Here is a 16,339-nt window from a genome sequence, read left to right as displayed (position 1 = left end):
GTTTGTTTGTTGTTTTGTTTATTTCTTTGTTTTCCCCAGTTTCAGGCACTTTCATTAAAATATATCTTTAGGAATTGGCTTAAAATCAGGTTTAGGCCTACATTCAAATTTATTCCTAACACAAACGCAGATGGTACAATGTTACTGGGGGTGGGGGAGAAGGGAAGGGAAGAAGCAGTGCAGCAAATCTCCACCTTTATAAACCACTGAATCTCCACACAATTTCACCTCACTCAAGTCAATGCAAACAAAACAAATGTGTTTGTTTTATCTGTTTTCTAGCAGCCATAGGTCCTGCAGTAGACAAGGGTAAAAGAAGCTGCCATTCTTAGTTAAAGGTATTTTGAGAGGTGTGAGGGAGATGGAGATGAACTTCAAACTATTTCTCAATGATGGCATAACATCTACCCTGACACATACTGAAACTAACAAAAGGACCTATTAGTAATGAAGCAAAGCACAGGAGAATGGCAATATTGCGTAAGCACACTCACCTGAGTTAGTAAAAGACTGCTTCATAGTCCAAAATCAATCCTTAGATGCAGTGTAACTCAGGAGTATTTCTAACGTACAACCATGAGTTAGGTTGAACATTCTTGTGACTAGTGAATTCAACAGCTATTCTTCATTTTGAGTTAAAAGTCAGACCCATTTAGGATCTTGGATGGAATCAGACCACTTAGAACAACAGGTGTATGTGGTAGAAGAGGGAAGGGTGTTACTTTTTTCCTTGCAGGAAGGGGAGAGCATCTGAGACAGCTCAAGGGCAATTAGCAGGATGTTAGCCACGGTCACAACATAGAACTGCCAAAAAGCTAAACAAAAGACAAGTCTAGGGCCAATTTCTGGCTGGGAAGAAGGTGAAAGCTGTGGGCAAAGAAACTCTTTCTTGTTCTGTGTAAGGAAGGAGAACTACCAAGTGCTTCTCCTGTGTTTTTTTCCTCCTAAGCAAAGTATTAAATCAACACTAATTCTGGCTAAATATTATCTCAAAAAAATCCCAAGCCTAACGCCCAATACTGCATATTTAAGCTCAAACAAATATAAGCATGTAAGAATACTTAAATACATAACAAACTCTCTTGCCAAGAAGGGAGGGAGTAATTAATTGATATTTTAGCTGGTAGCTGGGTCTCAGTTCTTGTTAACATTTCTCTCTCTTTCCTGTTTTAAAAGCAAGTTCTTTCTACTCAAATTCTTTCTGAACGAGAGATGAAAACTTATATTTGAGCATTTGCTACAGGGCAGAGAAACCTTAAAATTAAACTTTTTGGGAGCTACTTTCAGGAAACGGGTAGCAGATTTCAGCAACTGGTGCAAAATGATAGAATAGCAATTTTCCTTCACAAGCATACTGTAAGAAAGATGGAATGAGCCTTTGTGAGAACACAATTGATCATAAAGGTTTGACATCAACCCTTAGTAATTTACCTGCCAGAAGACTTACAGTGCAATTAGGAGCACAGTACTGTGGGATGTGTTTCCAGCCTATCCGAGTACTTTCACAGCTAATACAGTAGCCCTTCACTCTACTAGCTGCATTAAAATGCTGTGTCTTATTCTACACCACTGACAGCTGTATCAAATCTAAAAGAAACCAGCAATCACCTGTCACAACACCTTTCAGTGTAGCACACACTGATTACTAGGAACTCATTCATTAGCCCCACTTTGTCTGAAATTCTCCCTAATTGTGTACTTGCTGCTTTTCCATTCATGATAGACAGCAATTCTGATGGGAAGCTTAAAAATAAAATAGCTAAACACCACTTTTAATTCACTTTTTAATTAACATATTCCTGCTGTATAAACACACTGAACACTATCGCTGACTCTTACTGGATCTCACTTTCCGTTGGGAAGTGGCTTCTGTCCCAGCCACCAACCTGTGCCTCGGCCTGTCCTTCAACTCACAAGGGCTACCAAGCCACCCTGTGGTGGCCTTTGTTGGCATGATGGTAACTGTCTCTGACCCCAGGTACATGTTGTATTGGCAGGACACGCTGGAGCTGGCAGACTTGCCCCTGCAGAAGGGCTCTGTGGAGCTCCTCAAGCGAAGATGGGAGTCTGCCAATGCTGTGAGACCTGGCCTGATGCTCCAGTGCTCGTCAGCCCCAATGTCCCTCGTGCTGGATAAGATGAGCCGCAGCAGCACCAAGGAGAAAGTGCCAGCAGACAGCAGGAGGATAGACATGTTCAAGGAGGAGACTCCAGCTGGCCCTCAGCAGACTGAACACTTCCCCATTACTGTGGAGGAGCTGCGGAGCCACTTTGAGGCCCTGGGTGGCAAGAAGGTAAGTGTCTGGGCTGGGCATCTTGAGGGCATGGAGATGGACCCCAGGGCTGCAGGTTGGTTTTCCCTCACATCCCTCCTCTCTTGTGCCCCACTGGGGGTGGGCAGTACCCACCACTGCTCCCATGGATGTCCTGTTGATAATTTGGATCAGTATGCTAATACCTTCTTTATTCCATAAGGTTATTGATCTGGATCATTTTAATAGTTGCTGACTAGTGTATCTGCCAGCCTTTCAGGTAAGTTAGTGTGCAATTGTGCTTGCCCAGTGCTTTTGGAAGGGGAGTGGGGAAGAGAGAAAAACAAGATATTATGGGCTGGGTAATGAATGAAACTACTTACAAACACCCTAAAACTGTCTGAATGAAACTATTTACAAACACTCTAAAACTTTCTCAAGCAATTGCTTCTCATTTGTAGCACGGTGTTGACTCCCTTTCAACTGAGAAACCTGTCACTTCAGCCATAACACGACAGACCTGTCAGAAATGTCTGTGACTTCTTTAAACTACCTGGAGAGACAGTAGGGTTTTTTGAAGGTTAAAAAATGCTTCACAGAAGTTTAGGATACTGAAAATGTTATTAGTAATCTTCATTAGGGCAACTTCGTTTGGTTTTGCGGCTAAAAAGCCTTTCACCACACTTTACCTCTTCTGCATGAAAATAAAATGTCCCTGCAGGTTTTGATCACTGATGGAATACTTTATACCTTCCACATTGTAATTCCTCACTTCTTGTTCAGTCATCAGGTTAAAAAAACCCCAAACATAAATAAATAAAAAGTCCCCTTTGAATAATTTTTCCTCACTTCTCAATTGAAGATATACTAAAACTCGATGTTAAAACTCCGTGTTTTATCAACTACTAATTGCAGGATAACCCTGCCAGTCCATGTACTGAGACATTTACCCATTTAATTTTAATGCCCAGAGTATAAACATTTTTTGTTTAAATTGGTTTTCTGGTGAAGAAACTACAGTTCAGAATAATGCATGTTGACCATGACATAATAGCGGGATTTTGCACATAAATTATAAGATATTGGAAAGCTTTTTAATGTGAACAGTAAAATAAAAACTCATGTGATTCATGAAAAAAATCTTTTTATTAGCTTTAGACACATAACAAAAAAGTAGTAGGCACCAACAAAATAGGAGTTAAAAGTTTATGAGATTACTGAGCACTTCAAAGACCATATGAAATAGTCATAGACTGCTGCTAGGTGGCATACTCAAATGATTTTTAAGATGCAGACCTTTCTGGCTGATCTAACTTAGTAATTTTTTAATAATAGCAAAATAAACTTTATTTTCTATAAAGCAGTACTTTCTTTTAGCATTACAGTCATGATCATTCCTGAAGGAGGAATTGGTCCTTTTTTAATCTTATTGATACAAAGAGCTCCTTATTTAGTGAAAAGCAGTAATTTTTTGGATTTAAACAACATTCTTCACTTGTCAGGATTGCGGACCTTTATTAAACATTAATTACTGAGAAAGTAAAAGGACTCCTTACTCCCAGTCTTAGAACTGTTATACCAATTATATATTACTTTGGTTTAAATATACTTAAGGTTTCTTCATAAAATCTTCTACTGTTCTACCTGCAAATACTTTGAATTCATATGCAGCTTGGAGTCTCATCATCAGTATTATTATTTCACTGATATACTTCATAAAAAATGTTTCCAAGTATATATCTTTGCTAGGTGTTCTTCCTCCTAGTGGAAAGCTATCATTTCTAATACAAAAAGTTCAGTAAAAGGGTGGGAGGTGGGGGAAAGGGCCAAGGAGGAGTTACTTTCCTCTCCCTTATAATTTTTTTACCAAGAGTGCTGCATATGAAATATATTTGATTATGCTCTAGTTAAAATATTTCTTTTGCCCTGGCCAGCCAGAAAAGAAAAAAGAGGTGTGCTCTCCAAAGAGTTTGCTTTCTTGTTAAGTCACTGAAACTAATGCAGGAATTGCAACTGTTAAGATACAGTTTATAAGCAGATGGTGCTTTTAAACTGGGAAGTGGTAAAGGGTAAAAAAGCATGAGGAACAGGTCCCTTTTTCAGAATTCAAGTGGAAAAGTTTGAATTCTGTAACCATGTTCAGGTAGCTGTCTTAGAAAATGAGATCCATGTTGCCTTTGAGGATTTATTTTCCCAGCATTGTAAAACATCCTAAGGTTTCCCAGACACAGTCAATATGAAATGCAGAAAAATTGAATCTGCATCATAAAAGGCTTCCACAGTGTTAGCATTCCAACATTTTTTTCTTAAACATTTTTTCTTAAACATTTCAGTATTTATTTCAACATTTTTACTTAAAAAGAAAAATATGTGAGTCTACAAACACTGTTGACATCCATATCAGGGGTTGCTGACGCTGGATACTCGGGTCATTCACTTACAAATCTTAGCAACACAGACCAAAAGCACCACTGACAAGGTTTCAAAAAAACTCTGTAGTCACAGAAGGTCTGTGAAAGGATAGATTATTTCAGTAATCTGAAAAGTTGGAGCCAAACTGATGCTGGTGCTAACAATGGCATTAACATCTACTTCCGAGATCTTACAGCACAAAAAAACATGTGCAAATTACGAATTCCTACACTTGTAACAGTGAATAAGCATGAAAAAAAGAAATTGTGTGAGATAAATGTGATCCACAGCAATCTCAAGCTTTGCATATACAAAACCTGGACCTTTCTCCAGGCTTTATACATGCACACTGTGTCATATTCTAAATTAGTATCCTGAAGGTATTTAACAGAGCATATTAAGCATCTAGTGTGTATCTGATTAATGAGAAAGACTCTACATGTTAGAGGTGACAAAGTAATTTATTACTATTAATGAATGCTAAGCATTTTAGCAGTTGAATATTACACCATGAGACAAGATACTTGTCATGAAAAACAACAGCCATTTAGTATGTCTTTAGAAGACACATTTTTACCAGTTGTATCAGTGATACAAGAAAATACATGTATCGCAATATAATGCAAAGCTATGCCAAGGTTTTAGCAAACTGGTTGCTTAAGATTCAATTTCTTTCAGCCATAGTACACTCCCATGGGTAGGAGGAGTGAAGAATGGGGAATGAGCTGATGTATTTTCCTTGCGTTTTTTAGTGCTTTCACTCAGAAGCAATCAAGTTTAGAGCAAAGTTAGAAATGGCTATATGTAAAACTTAGTCAAAGCCATAGAAATTACAGTGGGATTTTTAAAATATAAACAGAATGTCTTCTAAGGCTCAGTACCAGCTATCTATATTACAGTTGCATTATGCATAAATGAACATGCTCATTACCCTTATGATCAGAAAAAGACTAACAACTGTTGTAATCCTGTTTAAATGTGGTGTCTCTTGACTTCTCAGACTTCTGAGACTACAGCCCATTTTATTACATTATTCCAAAGGAAAAACAGATTTTATTCTAAAAAGGCAAAATACCACTGACAAAAAAAATCTATAACCTCTCATTCGGGTTGCATTTCCATTGCAGTGCTGTTATTTGTATATGAACAAAATCAATAGAGAAAAATCAGGGCAATTAAAGAATGTTAACACATTAAGTGACTTCTAACCGATTAGATCAATCATATAAAGAAGAACCCTCTTCTGGCTCAAAAATGAAAGACACTACCATAGGTACCTGCAAATGTATTTAGACTTTTGGCATATTTTTCTTCCTGCTGGCAGCTAGGAAGAAAGCTATACCCAATCCTATTTATTTGAATGGAATTAACACTTCATATTGCAACAAGGTTAGACAAAAAAGAGTAAACAGAGTCAAGGACTGAGTTTAATAACTTTGAAGCTAAATCACTTGAAGTCAAATTACTTTTGCCTGCATTTATCTAAGTGGAACTTGGATGTATTTCCTTCTTAGGAGTATTAAGAAGTTCATTATTAACTCTGTTGCTGGAGCCTTTTATGGAAAGCCTAAAGTATCAGGCCTGTCCATATACCTTTCCATTATTTAGAAATAAACTGATGTCTTATTCTTATAAAATGAAAAGTATTTTCCCCTTCCCTATAGAAAAAAAAAGTTTCTTATGAATAATATATTGAAACATCAAATTACTGTACCAACTTATCATTCCCATCAAAAAACTACTTTAGTTTATTAGCACTCAAAGACATTGGAATGTTAAAGCAACTAAGGACTGTTTGCTGCAAAGTGATTATGTAAGTTTTTCAAGCATCCCAACTGAGAAAGTAATTTCATGCTTACTTTTTAGAGAAACCTATTCAAAGAACTCATTAAAACCATTCATTTAAATAATCTGGTATATGTTCATTAAAATGTGTCCTTTGCAAAAACATATGAACTGCAGCCAGAAAGTAAATGAAGGGAACTGATGCTTAATGTAAAAGATTAGACCTTTGTTAGAATTGTTTAAATAAGCAGCATCTTCTTTCTCTTAACACTCTCAAAAATATTTGTATGAATTCAGCAAAGCCATGTAATGCACAAAAGAACAGAAACAACATGACAACTGTGGGTCAGTTTTGTACCCTGTTATCACTTGGATCATTTGTATTTTTGTTATGGATGAATGAAAGCAAATAGTGAGGAATGCATAGAATGGCCAAAAGATTACCCTTGCTGAAAAGCTTGATATTGAAAGGAGTGTTGTATGGTCAGCCTTCTGGATTTTGGTTTCATACTTTTCTTAGCTCATTCTTTTCCTTTTTTTTCTTTTCTTGCCCCCCCCCCCCCTTTTTTTTTCTCCACACAAAGCATACCTCCCTATGTTTTCATAAACTTTTTTTCTAATGGCAAAAGATTCCACAACAAGGAAAGGCAACACTGTCCATGGAACTTGAATTGTAGATCACGAAGAACTGGTTTTGGTAACAATTCATTTTTTCTCCTATAAGGGGGGGGGGGGGGGAAACCCAAAACCTACCTTTTCTTCTGTGCTTTATTTTGTCAGTAAATATATCAGCTCTTTACAGATACCTTTCAAATCATCTGAAGAGACAATCCTCTTCCCACTTTGGTTATTCTTAGTTGACTCATCTTTGAACTGGACTGGTGGCTTTTCACTGGTTTTGCCTTTCTAAAAACTGAACACATTGGCAGATTTCTTACTGTTCTCTACAGTGTTTTATATCAGCAAAAAAAAGTGGTTTACACCAGCAAAAACAGATATTTCGATAGTGAGTATGGAGCTTTTGAAATCTCCTTTATTCACAAACCGTTCCCATGAACCATTGCAGTACAGTGTGTGTATATTATATACACATATGTACACATATATATATTTAAAGGTCTTCTGAAAAGTACTGCTGTTCCTTCCTATTTAATCAGTGAATTCCAGAAGTGTACCACCTGCAGTTCCTGAGTTGTTCTGAGCTATTCTCTGTGTTAGTTACACTGTTATAATTTCATTGCTTATATACCCAGAAACAACTATTTTCTTGAGAGTGTACCTGCCTTCCTCAAGGTGTCACACAAAACTGGCCTTGAAATTGGCACAAATGATTGACACTTGTGACGACTCAACATTTCAGACCTCCTCCACCATGCCCCTGTTACTTGGTTTTGTTAGTGGCCCACACCGCTAGTTTCCCTAGTTGCCCAATTATTAAATAACTATGCTTGTGCCAAACAACAAGTTATATTATTTTCCTCTAACAGACACTCGAGAATGTTCTTATTCTTCTGCCCTCAATTCAGCTTTACCAATTTTTGTGCTTTATTTGTGGACAGTGGAGAAAACAATCTCTAATAGAATCTTACCTTAAAAGAGTAGAATCATTCACTTTTCCTCACAGTCAGGAATGTTAGTATTCAAGCTACAGCAACAAGGAAGCTTGCTAGAAAAAACAGTACAACAGTTCAGTTGGAACACTGAAACGTGTGTCACCAGTTACTTATGAGAAATTAAATTTGGGTTTAGTCTCATTTATGTATTAAGTACCGCTGAGGAGGCTGCATTTTTATAAGGAGCAGGATGGGACGGACTATAGTCCTATACCCTCAACCAAACTTTCCAAAGGAAGTCTCTTGTGCTGAGATTTAATAGATATGGGGTTTGCTTCTCAATATTCTTCTTACTTACTGCTTATTCAGAATCCACGAGGATTCGTCGTGTATCGTGTTGTGGATGAGGGTGGCTTATTACAGGATTGTTTGCCATCAGACGATTACAATGATTTCAGGTGTGGGTCTTATTTTTGTCTGATTATTGTCTGAATCTATTCCTTATATTCTTTCTGATCCAGTCCTAAGAATGATTTCTTGCCTGCTTTTTTGGCTGTTATATTTTTGAAGAGGCACTTTTCATTTGTTCTGATGAGTTGAGTCTCTTGTGGAGTACAGTTAGCTAACAGAAAAAATTATTTTGACTTTCTTAGGAAGGCAGTCTAAAAATCTGAAATATATTTCTGGAACAGGGAAGCATTTAAAAGCAAGTATTTCAAAAACACAAAGTATGTTTTTCGCCACAGGATTAAGTCCATTTTGTTTTTTGTGTGTTGTTGAAGACAATCACAATTCCATTATTACATGGTAACATATATCCCTAAAAAGTTGCATATCTATACAGCAGTTTAACAAGTATTTGAAAGTCTAGAAAGCAAGAAAATGGCATAACCAAAGAGGCTTTTTAGTAACATGGGCTTCTGACATTTTTTCCAGGACTTCAGTCTGTATCAATGCAGATATGATGTTGTTTTGCCTTTAGTTCTTTCAGTAAAGACCACTGAAGTTAAAGAGAAATATTCTTCTATTTTGTGCTAACTGAAGTTCTGCAGCTGAGCCTGTAATTTGGAAATGGAGAAATTGAAGGAGAATTTCATTCACTTCTGGAAAACTGAAAGAACTAAGAGCATCAGGTTGGATTTTTCTTTCTGTCGTGGTTTAAACCCCGTCAGCAAGTTAGCCATGCAGTCTCTCTCTCATCCCCCCCACCCCCACTTCTTGCCCTCCCCCTGCTCCCAGAGGGATGGGGAGGAGAATCAAAAGAATGCAACTCCCACTGGCTGAGATAAGAGCAGTCCAGTAACTAAGGTGTAACACAAACCACTGCTGCTACCACCAATAATAATAATGATAAAGGAATAACAAGGGAAGAGAATACAGCCCCTCACCACCTGCCGATCTATAACTCGCCCCACCTCACCAAGAACTGACCGATACCTAGTCAAACCCCACAGTGGACTAGCCCTTCCAGGTAACTCCCAGTTACATCCTGGGCATGACGTGCTGTGGTATGGAATACCTCTTTGGTCTGTTTGGGTCAGGTGTCCTGTCTCTGCTTCCTCCCAGCTTCCCCTCCTCCCTGTCAGAGCATGAAGCTCACAAAGTCCTTGGTCACTCTAAACATTTAAGCAGTAACCAAAAACATCGGTGTTATCAGCTCTGTTCCCAGGCTGAAAGTCAAAACACAGCGCTGCACCAGCTACTAAGGAGAAAAAATGGCTGCTACTGCTGAACCCAGGACACGTTCAAAGGGCTAATATTGTAATATCAGGCTATTTGTACTAGTAGAAGTGTCTATGTATTTTTTATATGCAACATTGAAAATGGCACAGATGAAAGAACACCAAAGTGTATGAGAAATACCATGTGTCTCATTTTGCTCTCCCTCCCTGTTTTGGGGGAGGATTTAGGGAATGTGATTTTTCTATTTCTTTTGGGGTTTTTTGTTCCTTTTTGCAGTGCACTGTAAACTGGAATTGTTGCAGGAAGAAAGAAACTGACTAACCATCCTATGAACCTATACTTCATAGGTTTTAAGTCGTTAATTTTATTCTGAACAGACAGAAGATTTTATATTTTTGATATTTCTTTAGAGCCTGATTTGGCAGAAATTATCTTCCTTTAAATTCAAGATTATAGCAGACTCACTAGTCTTTGGCCTAAGTCTCCAGAAGGCAGAGAAAAGTAGAAAAGCTCTGACTTCTGCATGCAGATTCTCTCTCTAATTCTGACTGTGTGCCATTAAGCAAGCACACCAAGATAATGGAGAAATGAGGAAAATGACCTTCTGAGCTTCTGAGGAAAGGTACATACAAGCACCACCACACACACCCCAAAAAAGTCTTGAAAGGGTTCTTTAAAGACATGATTGCTTAGAAATTACCCAGAAATTAGGTGCAGGAATAATCTTTAACATTTTAAAATCCATAGAGATTAATAAAGTTAAAACATTATAACCTAGAGAGAAGTTGTATGTGATGTCCAACAGTTTTTGTAGTTTGATCTTGAGGGTGAAGAATTGTGCTTTCTGGGTCATCAAAAAAATCACCTCTTCTCTTTCCAGACGTATAAGCCAGTAAATACCTTGCTTTACCCAAGTCTATTTTGTTGTATGGTTTCCAACCTATTAGCCAGCAGCATCAAAGCTTGATAACCTCTGTAGGAAACTGACCATAAAGCACTTGAAAAAGCACAACTCCTTTCCACAGTCAGTGGCCAGAAAATGATGTCTGGAAAAGTACGTTTTATTTATAACATGTTCTTTAATTTCCTCTCCATATTTAGTTCAATTTTAGTTTGCCATATTTTATAGACAAACTTCTTATCCTAAGCAAAAAAATTCTCACGTATTTGTCACTTGTGACAGAAAGCAGCAAATCGTTAGAACATTTTCACTGTCATTTTGTCGACTGGTATTTGGAACAATTTACCAGCCTGAGGTATCTTAATCAATTCTTGAAGCATGAAAGTAAAGTGGAAAGATGGGAAGTAAATACACCCATTACGAGTATATCTTGGGAAACAGCACTTGGAGGGAAACATAATATCTGGGTTAAGTTGATTAGGAAGGAAATAAGCTTGTGACATAAAGTCTGAGAAATCCACAGGTGCTGGTATTCAGAGGAGAGCAGATCCATAAATTAAATGGGAGTGACATTACCTGCTGTTGCAGGGTACATTGTGTAACATGTCAAATGATTCAAGTTAACAATCAAATAAACACCTGCACCAAAGCATACTCACAATTACTATTTCAATAGCAAATAAAATTTCAACTTATTTTACAAATATGTAAAATAAAATCCCCAATACATCTACTTCTGTTATCTTTCCTCCAACCTGTATAATGTTTGTGGGGACAAACTGTTAACAATTCTGTTATTCTCTGATAGTGTCTAGTAGAGAAATAGGCTCACAATGCTTTCTGAAGTAGTTGTCATAAGGTTAAAATAAATGGGTCCAAAATAACCATACTTGGGAGTTTCGTGCTACTGTTCTGAATCTCAATGAAAGCAGGCAAATTCTTGGGTTTTCAGAGAAATATAGCATAGAATACTTTCCACCCTTTATCTGTCCAAGGCACAGGTAGAGTACCAGTATACTGGTAGATGCCAACATGGGCCATTAAAGTACAGGAGGTACAAACGATCTACTAAGTACAGCTTACTACATCAGCTGTCTTAATAGAAGACCTTTAGGGCCTTCAGAAGATCTTTCAGGTATCCTTTTCACAAAGCAATCTCTTATGTGCATTCCTGTTTGTGCTCCTTCAGCTCAGCATCCTCTCCTTTTATCAGCTGTACTTTTTGCTCTGCTGTCTCTTTCAAAAATGCCTGGTAAAGATGGGATGGTTTTTGTATGTTTGCTGCCTAGATTTAAAGGAACATGGCATGTTCTCTTAAAGCTGAGCAAACTCTAAGAATTCAGCATATGGGAAAGATAAATGAAAACAAAATACCACTGCCATATTTTAGCCTCGTTTGTTTTTTCTCTCTTCTGTGTCATGGTGTGATGATACATTTGTTTCAAATGTAAGACTTTGATTAATAAAATTGGAATAGTAGATGTTACTCAGGATTAGGCAGTTTGTAAACTCTGTACACCCAGGAGAGTTCAAGCAATGCACTGTCTCTGAAGCTGTTTATATGAATTCCTGTCACAGATAATAAATATCATTGCTGAACTATGGGTACAAGAAGGATCTTGTAATATCAGTTTTGAGGATCCCTCTATTTATGCCCACTGTCTCAGAGTCTCCATCATTCACCATAATTTATATATCATCTCAAATTCTCTGTAGCTATATCTCTTACATAGTCACCTCTTTATACACTCATTGTTGATCTTTCATTGTAGAGTATGTTTCATTTTCTCTTAGTTCTCATTTTCAAACATCAGCCCAGTATGTGATCAAAGAAAATGCTATCTCTTAAAAATATAGAATGCTGATAACACTTAATTTTACTGTCTTTTATAGGTAGTAATATGGGGGGGGAACTAATTTAAAAACATGCAATGAATATGGGATAAAAAAGCCTTTGCTTAAGATAATTAGTCATTCCAAACAAGCATTGGGGGGGAAAAAAAAAAAGAGAGAGAAGAAAAAGGCAGTGAGGTGAACACTGCAGACTTCACAAAAAATTCCCAGCATGTGTATTTCTAGTGCTGTGCAGAGCAAATGACTTAGATTAATTTGATGTGGCCTGTATTATTACTGAATAACTGAAAAAATATGGGTGCTTGAACACATAATGCTTACTGTATTTTTGGAAGCAATATAAGAGAGTATACCATATGTTTAAATTTTTTAAATTAGCTTATGTTTAATGGAAATAAACTCATTTAAGACTTTAAAATATGTCAACTAATTGGAGCTCTTACTAAGGCAGAGATTGTCTTTAGTTAAGCTAAGCCATTTTGCTCTTGACTGCAACAGAGGGATCTGCCTGAGTTGCATGAATAACTGAAGGAAAATGCTGCTTCTGTCCTGCTTCTAAAAGCAGTATCAGCATGTTCAATATTACTGGGAAATTATCAAATCTGAGAAACCAGGCAATACTTTGGAAGGAAACAAAAGTGGAGGGTCAAGCCAGAAGATTGCTGTATTTGAGTGTGTGCGGCTAAAATAGAGTGCCTAGTAAGACCTAGATAAATATTAGTCATTTTGAAAGTAATTTGCTTCCCCTCTCTGCTGATGATTTTGTTTCTGCTTTGTTATTTTTGTTTTCTGTTCCACACCCCAACATTCTTCTAATAGTTTCCAGCTATTTGAAATAATTACAAAAATCATGAAATTGCAAATGACTGTGGAAAATGACAACAGAAAGAATGTAAACGTCTGTAGCAATATGAGACACAAAATGATCACGTTAGAACACAATTCTTTCAAAATCATTATTTTGTTTTCCTTAAAGGTAGACATACATTGAGATATTTTAAGAACCTTAAAAGGTCTAAACTGATATACCTCTGAATCTAAGTACATTCAGCAACAGAGTGTGCAAAGAAAAGCATATGTTGTCAGTGAATTTACAAGAAACAAACAAAAAACCCAAGCACACCCAGGCTTTTATGAAACCCCAAATAAATGTTTTTCTTCTCCCATACCTGCAATTAACAGTAGCACTGATAAAATAATGGTTCTTAAATTTTCACTGTAAAGGTGAAAAATCTGAGATACACAAAATTACATCTCTAAATGTGCATTGTAACAGGGGGAAAAAAGATAATAAAGAACAAAAGCATAAACTTAGAGCTGACAACGGAATTTAGTATACAGCAGTGTTCATTTTACAATTGCAATGCAAAGAAGGCACCGAGTTTATTGTAGAAGCTTTAAATAAAACCTTATTGTGCTAAAAGAGAATGGGATTATTTATGGAAATGTTGGTGTTTTAATTCTGTGGTAAAACTTTTTTCCAATTACTTTGGAATTATTATATAAATAGAAAGGACACGTTATTGTGTTTGACTGAATTGTTTGGAATATGTATGTAAATAAAAAAGTGAAAAAAAACAAACCCTGAGGAGATAAAAAAGGAAAGCTACTGTTTAAGTATGCATACTTTGAATCTTAATTTGTGCCTCATATGTGGTAAGATAGCATTCTATGCTGCCGCAGGTCATGATTTTGGAAAAAGAACTCCAACATTAGTTGTAGTTACTAATGACATTGGTTTAAAAACCAGTTTCCATGACTTGAACCAAGCCTGAAAACTGTTGCCTGTGAATGCTGGCTACAAAGCTATGCTGCCTGCACCCTCTCCAGTCTTTATTGCAGTTCCTTCTAAAATATTTCCTATTAAACACAGCTGCCTCAGATCTGGACTCCTTATTTTGCATATTTTGGTGGTAAGGTATTGCCAGTGATTTATATAGACATCTAGAGGAACTTAGTATAAATGCTGCTTGATTTGTATGTGATTTTATTTCAAACTGCTTTAAAAAGCTGTAGCGAGATTTACTTCTACTGAGATATTTTTATTTTGGAATTTTCATAAATTTTATCCTGATTTATTATTTACAGATATTGTAGCTGGCCTACTTTATCGATGTTACTCAATCACTGTAGTATCACATGCTTGAAAGAAAGCTCACTAAAAAAAAAAAGTTTGGTCACTGTGGCCTCAGTTTCCTTAAGTGCTTCTAAAACATGCCACTATTTTGTCCTACAAAAAATGCAGTAGAGATGGACCATTGCACAGTATTGGTTTAGGAAGGAAAGTTTCTGTGGTTATTGTATGTCCTATAGTTGTCTATTTAATCCACTGGCCAGTAGTCAGTTTAGCACAGATAGTCATTATCATACTTTAAAAACTGTTATAACATTGCAAATCAACATCATACGATGAGCTAATGTAACTAACTGATAATCTTTCCATATGACAGAGTTTGAACAGCTCAATAATTTGATGTATGTCAAATGCTGTTAACAGTTAAAATAATTTCCCTTTTTAGCACAAAGATTAGGTTATTGTTTTTTTAAGTAGGAAGACCTGGAACCCTGTATCAATTTTGCTATGGTGATAAACAGCAAATCAGTGTGACTTTTGCTAAGTAAGAACGAAATCTGTAGGTATTTCAAAGCAGAATTCAGCTCCTCAATGTTTTTTCTTAGTGTAGAGCCCATGGTGTTGTGGTTTAACCCCATTCAGCAACTAAGCTCCACACAGTCTCTCCTCCCCTCAGTGGGATGGGGGAAGAGAATCAGAGGGATAAAAGTGAGAAAACTCATGGGTTGAGGTAAAGACAGTTTAATAGGTAAAGCAAAAGCCATGTGTACCAGCAAAGCAAAACAAGGAATTCATTCACTATTCCCCATGGTCAGGCAGGTGTTCACCCACAATGCATGGACTGTCAGTTGGGGTCAGCTGTCCCAGCTGTGCTCTCTCCCAACTTCTTGTGCACCCCCAGCCTGCTCACTGGTGGCACAGGGTGAGGAACAGACAAGGCCTGGACTCCATGGAAGCACTGCTCAGCTGTAACTAAAACATCCCTGCATTACCAACAATTTGTGTTTTCAGCACAAATCCAAAACATAGCCCCATACTAGCTACTATGAAGAAAATTAACTACGCCAGCCAAAACCAGAACAGATGGCAATTCTGCAAATAGATCTTCCATTTCCCCAGGTTGACAACAAGCTCATTTCAGGGCCTCTGTTCTGTGTTTACAGCAAGTTATTTCATACCCTTCTTCCAAAGGAAAATACTGTCTTATTTTAAAACTGTCTGTAACAGCTGAAAGGGATAAGCATCTCAGGAAATGGTCTGGGTATAAAATGAATAAGTGGGTTCCAGGCAGCCATAGGTTTTTTTAAAGCCTCTTGAGAAATTCTGTCTTAGTGAAGTGGTGCATTGCAGAGAGTCAACTGAGAATCATGGCTTTGTCTCAACAGTTTACTTACTGGCTTCATAGAGTTTACGCAGCAGGTGTTATTAGCAATCCTCTGTAACAGTCACTTTTGGAGGTTTGTCATCAATCTTAATGCCATCGGCATTCCAGCAGATGGTAGACATGATTCCATGCACTCCCCGCTTCTAAATTGCACCAGAATGGATTTCCACCATATTTTAATTAGAAATGAAAACTATATCAGAAACAGACTTCTCTGATGCTGGATTTCCAAAGGTTTTTCTCCAGGCAGGCCAGGACTCAATCTTTTACTTTTTTATATTTCACTGTTACTGAGTGATTCACAGGAGATATTATCAGCTCTCTCAGCACTAGAATTAACCTCAGATCATTCCTGCATACTCTCCAGCTAAGTAGCCTCTTGTTTTGAATTTTTTGAGATGCCAGCTTTTTGTAAGCAATAGAAAACGTTAGGAGCCTGTC

The 16,339-nt window shown here is 37.2% G+C and overlaps 1 protein-coding gene across 1 annotated transcript in view; it reads left to right on the top strand.

Moving 5' to 3' along the window:
- The first annotated feature begins 1,955 nt into the window (after positions 1 to 1,955).
- XIRP2 (xin actin binding repeat containing 2) overlaps positions 1,956 to 16,339 on the top strand; it is a 41,718-nt gene continuing 27,334 nt past the window's right edge. Inside the window, exons 1-2 of the mRNA XM_061375619.1 lie at positions 1,956 to 2,294; positions 8,372 to 8,460. Coding sequence (XP_061231603.1) covers positions 1,956 to 2,294; positions 8,372 to 8,460 — 428 coding nt within the window. The remainder of the gene's footprint in view (positions 2,295 to 8,371; positions 8,461 to 16,339) is intronic.

Source organism: Neopsephotus bourkii, unplaced genomic scaffold, assembly GCF_033783945.1.
Source record: "Neopsephotus bourkii isolate Nb327-2 ecotype Australia unplaced genomic scaffold, CSIRO-AGI_Nbou_v1 NB_196, whole genome shotgun sequence".
NCBI lineage: Eukaryota > Metazoa > Chordata > Aves > Psittaciformes > Psittacidae > Neopsephotus > Neopsephotus bourkii.
This window is presented reverse-complemented; position numbering and strand designations above follow the sequence as displayed.